Here is a 9,527-nt window from a genome sequence, read left to right on the forward strand (position 1 = left end):
TGGCCTCCGTGTCGTTCTATAGTCGTTAAAGAAGGAAAGAGCCCCCATTTCTCCCTTCTCCCCTGGTTTATAAACAATGTCTATATGACCATATAAATTTAGTCGCTGGATGATGGCGTTTCAACGTGTTACTCAGAATTTAAGGGAAAGTGTCAGTAAAACGTAAAGAGAGCACGGCAGGGGCATGACTTTAGAGGGTGCGCGGGGTGCGATGCTTTGGGGCCCGGAAGGTTCAGTGGTCGCATCATTTGCACCCAGCTCACTTTTTTTTCCCCTGGTATTTATTACTTATTTATTTTTACACATCCTACCACCTCGCTGGATGGGGAGGCGCTGCCATGTGAGTGTACACCAGTGGATAAAAAATATATAGGAAATTATATAAAGGATTTGGGAGTGGGTTCTATACACCTTGGGCTGCGTAATATGTATATAATCTCCTATGGTAGTGTGATGTACAGAGGGATATCTCTATCCACATTCTGTGTGATGTATACCGGGGTGGGTATATCACAAGCTAAGGGGCCATCAAAGCATGTGCTTGCTCAGGGCGAAATGACGTCTTGTTACTCCTCCGGGTATGAGCCTTAGCTGCTGAGAGGAAAACATTGTCCGTACATTACCAATCCTCCAGTATCTCTGACCCTGCTATACAATACACTGCAAAGATGAGGAACACAGTCACTAGGGTTTGTATACTGTATGGCCGTCACTAAAATGCTCTGTGTATTGTATTGCAGTCTTTGGAGTGCATCAGATCCTGTCTGTCCCCAGCTATAGCATACGGTGATAGGACTGCAGGGGTGCCGCTCATTGTGCCTAATCCCATCATAGGGAGTGCAGGCAGGGGTCTTGATGCAGAGAGAGGTCTCTATATAAATAAGTCTCTGGTTTAGGGGTCTGCTTGTTCGTTCTGGCTAATCTCTTAAACCACTGGACGGATTTTGAAGGGGTTTTCACTATTTTATACAGCATTGGTTAAGGAAGGCTCAGGTGTATGAACCATTCATCTATGACAAAAGGGATCCGAGCGGTGACTATTTTAATGAAGCAAAGTCATAGAAAAAAAATCTTGCATTAAGCTGCTGTATAGGAGCTGGCCATGGTGCTGAAACAACAAGACATCTGAAACTGAAGCTTGGAATGAAGTCACAGAAAAAAACTAGTGCTGTGAGTGACTGCTGCTGCAGGGGTGAAGGCTGTGCTCTGATTGGCTCTCGCTGTCTCAGAAAGCCAATCAGAGCTAGCAATGTGTCCTGTTGCTTAGTAGCAGCCTTGAGAGGGGTGGGAGTCAGGGGCTCAGCTGGGTCACATCTGAGACAGACAGAGTGTGAGAGACATCCTCCAACTAACTCATGAAAATGCCCTGATGTAGGCAGAGGAGACATAGCTATCAGAAATAAAAATGTAAAAAAACATCGGAACACCATCGAACAAATTCCATTTGATGGTGGCGAACATTGGACCGCCACCATAAAATAGTAAAAACACTATCATCAGAACAAAAACATTCATGGTTAGTCACCATTGGATTCCGATGCCCATCCCTACGCTGTACCTGCAGGCCGACTTCGGCCACCACTCCTCCATCGTGACGTGCTCCACCTCCAGTGTGATGTTCCTGCGCAGCCAGATGCCCTCAGTGATGAGAAGGCACCTCCCATGGAAGTCAGCGCTGTTCTTGGACAGGGGCACCACGGGGAGGAAGCCAAGGAAATACAGGGTACATTATGCAAGAAGGACATTGCTCATCACCATGTTTGGCAGCTGGGGAGCTGTGCACATGAAGGCTGTGGAAATATGCACAGGTGCCCCAGCCCCGGGGACAGGCTCCTGATCATGCTTACAGCAGCTGCAATACAAATCTCTCCTCCATGATTCTCCTGCCCTCCCAGGGGCCGGGCCCCAGCCAGCTGCAGTGGGTGTTGTGGTGACACTAGGGAGAAGCAGGAGGCTGTGGTGTGAAGCAAGAGGCTGTGGTGTGATGCAGTAGTGAGAAGCAGGCGGCTGTGGTGTGATGCAGGAGGCAGTAGTGAGAAGCAGGAGGCAGTAGTGAGAAGCAGGAGGTTGTGGTGTGATGCAGTAGTGAGAAGCTGGCGGCTGTGGTGTGATGCAGTAGTGAGAAGCAGGAGGCTGTGGTGTGTTGCAGTAGTGAGAAGCAGGAGGCTGTGGTGTGATGCAGGAGGCAGTAGTGAGAAGCAGGAGGTTGTGGTGTGATGCAGTAGTGAGAAGCAGGAGGCTGTGGTGTGATGCAGTAGTGAGAAGCTGGCGGCTGTGGTGTGATGCAGGAGGCAGTAGTGAGAAGCAGGAGGCTGTAGTGTGAAGCAGGCGGCTGTGGTGTGATGCAGTAGTGAGAAGCAGGAGGCTGTGGTGTGATGCAGTAGTGAGAAGCAGGTGGCTGTGGTGTGATGCAGTACTGAGAGGCAGGAGGCTGTGGTGTGAGGCAGTAGTGAGAAGCAGGAGGCTGTGGTGTGAGGCAGTAGTGAGAAGCAGGAGGCTGTGGTGTGATGCAGTAGTGAGAAGCAGGCGGCTGTGGTGTGATGCAGTAGTGAGAGGCAGGAGGCAGTAGTGAGAAGCAGGAGGCTGTGGTGTGATGCAGTAGTGAGAAGCAGGAGGCTGTGGTGTGATGCAGTAGTGAGAAGCAGGAGGTTGTGGTGTGATGCAGTAGTGAGAGGCAGGAGGCAGTAGTGAGAAGCAGGCGGCTGTGGTGTGATGCAGTAGTGAGAAGCAGGCGGCTGTGGTGTGATGCAGTAGTGAGAAGCAGGCGGCTGTGGTGTGATGCAGTAGTGAGAAGCAGGCGGCTGTGGTGTGATGCAGTAGTGAGAAGCAGGCGGCTGTGGTGTGATGCAGTAGTGAGAAGCAGGCGGCTGTGGTGTGAAGCAGAAGGCTGTGGTGTGATGCAGTAGTGAGAAGCAGGCGGCTGTGGTGTGCTGCAGTAGTGAGAAGCAGGAGGCTGTAGTGAGAAGCAGGCGGCTGTGGTGTGATGCAGTAGTGAGAAGCAGGCGGCTGTGGTGTGTTGCAGTAGTGAGAAGCAGGAGGCTGTGGTGTGATGCAGGAGGCTGTAGTGTGAAGCAGGAGGCTGTGGTGTGATGCAGTAGTGAGAAGCAGGAGGCTGTAGTGTGAAGCAGGAGGCTGTGGTGTGATGCAGTAGTGTGAAGCAGGAGGCTGTGGTGTGATGCAGTAGTGAGAAGCAGGAGGCTGTAGTGTGAAGCAGGAGGCTGTGGTGTGATGCAGTAGTGAGAAGCAGGAGGCAGTAGTGAGAAGCAGGAGGCTGTGGTGTGATGCAGGAGGCTGTGGTGAGTTGCAGGGGACGGTGATGATATGGTGTCGGTCGTGCTGAGATGATGAGGGCTTTGGCGAGTACAGGGTCACAGTCTTCCTTTGGTTACTGGCTGCCTTCTGCGCATTCCCTAACACGCTTCTCTCTCCCCCCACAAGGCCGGTGACCCTGAACACCAGAGTGGCTGTGATATGTCTGCCTCCTGAGAGATACATTGTACCAGATGATACCCAGTGTGAGATTGCAGGCTGGGGAGACACACGAGGTAAGTACCAGCTGTAAGTGTCTAATGTTTCAATGACCACACACACCACAGCCAGATGTCACACACCGACCACAGCCAGATAGGACACACACCCCAACCACAGCCAGATGTCACACACACCCCAACCACAGCCAGATGTCACACACCGACCACAGCCAGATGGGACACACACCAACCACACACACACACACACACACAACGACCACACACACCCCAACCACAAGCCAGATGGGACACCCACCCCCCAACCACAAGCCAGATGGGACACACACACCAACACCACACACACCCCAACCACAGCCAGATGTCACACACACACCCCCCAACCACAGCCAGATGGGACACACACACACACACCCCAACCACAGCCAGATGTCACACACACACCCCCCAACCACAGCCAGATGGGACACACACACACACCCCAACCACAGCCAGCTATGTCACACACACACACACCCCCCAACCACAGCCAGCTATGTCACACACACCCCAACCACAGCCAGCTATGTCACACACACACACCCCCAACCACAGCCAGATGGGACACACACACCCCAACCACAGCCAGATGTCACACACACACCCCCCAACCACATGGGACACACACACACACACACACCCCAACCACAGCCAGCTATGTCACACACACCCCCCAACCACAGCCAGCTATGTCACACACACCCCCCCCAACCACAGCTATGTCACACACCCCACCCAACCACAGCCAGCTATGTCTCACACACCCCCAACCACAGCCAGCTATGTCACCCCCCCCCCAACCAGATGGGACACACACACACCCACCACACACAGCTATGTCACACACACACACCCCCAACCACAGCCAGCTATGTCACACACCCCCCCCCCCCCCCCCCAACCAGATGGGACACACACACACCCACCACACACAGCTATGTCACACACACACACCCCAACCACACACAGCTATGTCACACACACACCCCCCAACCACAGCCAGATAGGTCACACACACATACCTATACATATATGACCATCCATATTATCCCCACCCCCAATGACTCCTTCCTTGCACCACCCCGGTCAGGCAGAACCTCCACCTCCCAGCCTCTGACTCCTCCTGTCCTCCCCAGGTACTGGACATGAAGACGTCCTGAAGATCGCTTTTTTCAGAGTGATGAGTAACGAGAAATGTAATGTAGCGCATAAAAACCGCGTGCGTGAAGGCGAGATCTGCACCGAGCCCACAGCAGTGGACGTTGGTGCGTGTGAGGTGAGTCTGGCAGTGATACCACGCTGTGTCCGCCGCTGGTGCCGAGATCTGACCTGTAGTTCTGCCGTAGAGAGTCCCCATTTTCCTCCTCTTCCAACTCCTTGTGATTGGTCACTTGCAGGGGGATTACGGCGGTCCGCTCGCCTGCCTGACCCATGATTGCTACGTATTGGAGGGAGTTATTATACCAGCTCGTGGCTGCGGGAAGAAGAACGTGCCAGGCGTATTCACCCGGGTCTCCGTCTATGTGGATTGGATCTACAAGGTCATGAGGATAATCTAACGGAAGCGGTACAGCGTGCGTCATCTGCCGCATCTTCTACTGTGACTAAAGATGGACTCCTGCGTGGATGGGGGTACCGGGAGGAGAGTGCATGGCCGCTCGGGTCTGTTTTGTTAGGACTATGGGGGGAATCCGCATCAGTATCTTGTATATAATTTTATAGTGTCCATTAAGCAGCAGAAGGTTATTAATCCCTCACACAAAGCATCAGTTTAGTTTCTCTAAAGTAAAGAAGTAAAAGTTCCTCATTTGTGCCCCCTCTCCTGTGGCTCTCAATTACCCCAACAGTCCAGGTGCTCAGGATTCCCCTTTTTATGCACAGGTGAATCTGAGTCATCGGATTCCTTTATCCCCACAAGCGACGTACTCGTGGGACGCCCATCGGGAAATAAGCTAAACCCCCCAATATTAAGGGGAACACCGGGTGTTTTATAATAAGCTCCAGACCCTGTAAGTGAATAAGTGACACGTGAGCTGCCGCAACAAAGGGACCACATGGCGCTGACGCGCTACTAAGAAGTGTTGTAGAAATGTACAGAATGCCATCGGCGCCCGTGTAAAACGCATCTCGCTGCTCGGTTTGGCTTTTCTATGTTGCAAGGAAAACTCTTTATGTTCCTCTGTTTTCTAATAAAGATTTATTAAAGTAAAAATGACAGTATTCCCGTGAGGGCGATTTATTCAGAATATAATTATTTGGGAGGAATATCCGAGACCCCCCCCCGCGCAGTCTGTAGCCCAAACAAGTCCCTTTGCTGATGGTGGTGATCTGTTGGGAAACGCAGGTCATTGGCGCAGACATTAGGGCAGATGTATTACACTCTGATTGGTAGTTTATCCCTGTCCACTTTATCACTTTCCAATCAATCAGCTCCTAACTGTCATGTTACAAAATTAGTTAGCAGCTGATTGATAAAGTTAAGAGTGATAAACAAACAACCACTTTCCCGAGCTGAATCCATCCGGCCTCGTTGTGTTAATGGAGGATGACGCACTGTGACTGATTTATTAGATCCACACTTGCGCCATGTTTGTATATATTACACCGGAGCCCGAGCGGTGACGGCTACTTCTCCGCTGGCGGGGGGGGGGGGGGGGCACAGCCCATGCTGTGCCAATGGGCTGCACCTCACCATCTATACACGGTGAGCGTGTTGTATCGTCACACCTAATATACAGATTTATACAGGGACCACACCCCATCTGTAATCCCAACAGGTCATGTTTTCAGGATTTTCTAATGCTGATACTCAGGCCAGATGAGTCAGCCAGTTTCTAAATCTGACATTTAAAGATGGAGATAAGACAGTGGAGGCACAAAACAATGTTTATAGAGAGGCATGAGGCACAGTGAGAAACTGATGAGTACTTTCTGGCTTAGCTGTGTGCAGCTTATACTGTAGATACTTTATTGTACACTATTTTTTATTTCACTGACCACGGAAATGTATTTGTCGTCAGTCTGGTCCAAGAAAGCGTTTAGTCGCAATCACCAGTGATTACAGCAATGCCCGGATTATCCTAGAGATGCTCCGGGGAGCTGTAAGGGCAGCGGTGTGACCGTCTGAGGTGTCCTACTGACGCCCTCTCACAGCTCTCAGCGTTAACCATGGAAGTCTATGGGCTTCTCTCCGCAATCAGGAAGCTGGCATTACCCACCACAACCAAGCCCAGGAGTGCGTGGCATTGCGGTACATGGAGCATATGAGAGGCGGTCACACCTGCATTTGGGGGGTTTGACACATTTCTCAGGTTGCTGCATCCCGCCCTACATGTGACAACCATTTTGGTAAGAACTGAGGGTGGTGGCGCCTCCCACATTATACGAGAATATAGTAATTAAGCACCACAATTTATGAAGCGCCAACGTGACTGGGCCCAGGAGCAGCCATCTAAAGTGACCTTCCTGAAGGGTTCAATCAGAGGGTCTCTGCTACGGTGTATATAGTGGCTGAGAGGACCATCACTGCGCATCCTAACATGGGGGGAATTCAATTCAACACACAATTGAATAGCGACTGGAGGGACTCCCGGAGCTATTCAATACACTGCGCTGTTTGGTCGCGCTAAGGATTTCTTCTCGCACCCCCTGGTGATGCGAGGAGAAATCCGACCAAAGTGCTGGGCGCGCAGCAGTTTTTCTGCATAGCACTGCGCTTACAGCCGCGCGCCTGGCACTTTGGTCAGAGAATGCCGGGTAACGCGCCTTAACACCCTTGTTTAAGGTGCGATAGGCGCGTTAACCAGCAAGTCTCTGACCCGAACCTATTCAATACTCTGCGCTTTGTGGAGTCCCTCCCGTCGCGTTCAATTGAATTCCCCCCATGGAGAGAGATGGGACGGTAGTTTTAGACAATGTTAGGATCAAGGGTAGGTTTTTTAAGACTGGGGGAGACAAGGGCGTGATGAATGCAGAAGGGACAGTGCCAGATGAGAGGGAGAGATTAAGGAGGAGGGCAAGATGGGAGCAGGCAGAAGGAGAGAGGTAGCAGAGGAGGTGGGAGGACCAGAGGAGGGCCATGACTTTCTCTCCAGGTACAGGGGAGAAGGATGTCAGTAAAATGGATGGGGAGGGGTGATCCGGAAAAGGAGGTGTAGAGCAGGGGGACTGGAGAGATATGATGTCCTGACGTATGGAGTAAATTTTAGATGTAATAGTAAATAGCAAAGTTAAGGGCAGAGCAGAGAGCGAGGAGGGGGTGGGCAGAGGAGGGAGTTGAAGGTGGTGATGAGACCCCGGGGATTTGAGGACTGAGAGGAGATGAGGTGCTTGAAATAGTACAGGTTAGAGAGAGACAGGGCAGCACTGTATGATGAGAGCGTAGATGTGACATGGAGGAAATCTGCCCTAGAGCGTAATCTTCTCCACTGACGCTCGGCCGTGCTAGAAAACTTTTGCAGATATCTGGTGCAGCTGGAGGCCCTCATGTTAAATACCCCTGCGTTATGGTGTCCTGGTGCTGGTCACTCACCCTTTATACGGTGTGTTGGTATCAGCCTTCCACCAGAACCACACACAGACAAATGCTAACGAGGAACCAGAAGTCGCGGTAAGCAAGCAGGAACCTTATTACCATTATTATGTTATACACGTAAATGGTTTGAGCATGTATTATACATAGATTGGGTTGAAGGCCCAGTTGTCTTGGACAGTTGCTAGTTGCAGAGGGTACTTATAGCCGAGTACATTTTGAAAAAGATCCCATGAGGACAGACACATCGGTGGGGACATTGAGAACCTACGCGAAGGGAAGAGGGAGGACTATTCACGGTATTCTCATCAGCCGCTGAGACCCCCTCTGCACGCTGCTGTGTGTGCGCCTCCGCTCGCCTGTCTGTCTCATACATGTGTCAGGTCTCTGATTAAAATTGTCAAAAAAAACAAAAACCCTATTTATTAAGTTTTTTTGATATATGAATAAACTGCACCCGAACAGCTGGAGAAGCGCAAAGGCGCTTCTGGATTGTGTAAAAGTACATGCGACATACCTGACTGACCAGCGACAAGCTGTGTGTGGGGCAACCCCGAAAATCATTCCACTGAGGTGTCGGTACTGAGAGCACTCTATGCATAATTACCAGCGTAGGGCTGAGAGCACTCTATACATAATTACCAGCGTAGGGCTGAGAGCATTCTATGCATAATTACCAGCGTAGGGCTGAGAGCACTCTATGCATAATTACCAGCGTAGGGCTGAGAGCACTCTATGCATAATTACCAGCGTAGGGCTGAGAGCACTCTATGCATAATTACCAGCGTAGGGCTGAGAGCACTCTATACCTAATTACCAGCGTAGGGCTGAGAGCATTCTATGCATAATTACCAGCGTAGGGCTGAGAGCACTCTATGCATAATTACCAGCGTAGGGCTGAGAGCACTCTATACCTAATTACCAGCGTAGGGCTGAGAGCACTCTATACCTAATTACCAGCATAGGGCTGAGAGCACTCTATGCCTAATTACCAGCGTAGGGCTGAGAGCATTCTATACCTAATTACCAGCGCAGGGCTGAGAGCATTCTATGCATAATTACCAGCGTAGGGCTGAGAGCACTCTATGCCTAATTACCAGCGCAGGGCTGAGAGCATTCTATGCATAATTACCAGCGTAGGGCTGAGAGCACTCTATGCATAATTACCAGCGTAGGGCTGAGAGCACTCTATGCATAATTACCAGCGTAGGGCTGAGAGCACTCTATACCTAATTACCAGCGTAGGGCTGAGAGCACTCTATACCTAATTACCAGCGTAGGGCTGAGAGCACTCTATGCATAATTACCAGCGTAGGGCTGAGAGCATTCTATGCATAATTACCAGCGTAGGGCTGAGAGCACTCTATACCTAATTACCAGCATAGGGCTGAGAGCACTCTATACCTAATTACCAGCATAGGGCTGAGAGCACTCTATGCATAATTACCAGTGTAGGGCTGAGAGCATTC

General features: G+C 50.9%; 1 protein-coding gene across 4 annotated transcripts in view; it reads left to right on the forward strand.

The window, feature by feature from the left end:
- The window catches only part of MST1 (macrophage stimulating 1), a 59,259-nt gene extending 53,503 nt beyond the window's left edge, over window positions 1-5,756 (forward strand). For all 4 annotated transcript variants that reach the window (XM_088466183.1, XM_088466182.1, XM_088466185.1 and 1 more), the window contains exons 17-19: window positions 3,439-3,545; window positions 4,664-4,803; window positions 4,925-5,756. In XM_088466183.1, coding sequence (XP_088322309.1) covers window positions 3,439-3,545; window positions 4,664-4,803; window positions 4,925-5,086 — 409 coding nt within the window. In that variant the 3' untranslated portion in view covers window positions 5,087-5,756. The remainder of the gene's footprint in view (window positions 1-3,438; window positions 3,546-4,663; window positions 4,804-4,924) is intronic.
- Window positions 5,757-9,527: the final 3,771 nt, after the last annotated feature.

This window comes from Taudactylus pleione, unplaced genomic scaffold (genome assembly GCF_031769625.1).
Source record: "Taudactylus pleione unplaced genomic scaffold, aTauple2 ptg002615l, whole genome shotgun sequence".
Lineage (NCBI taxonomy): Eukaryota > Metazoa > Chordata > Amphibia > Anura > Myobatrachidae > Taudactylus > Taudactylus pleione.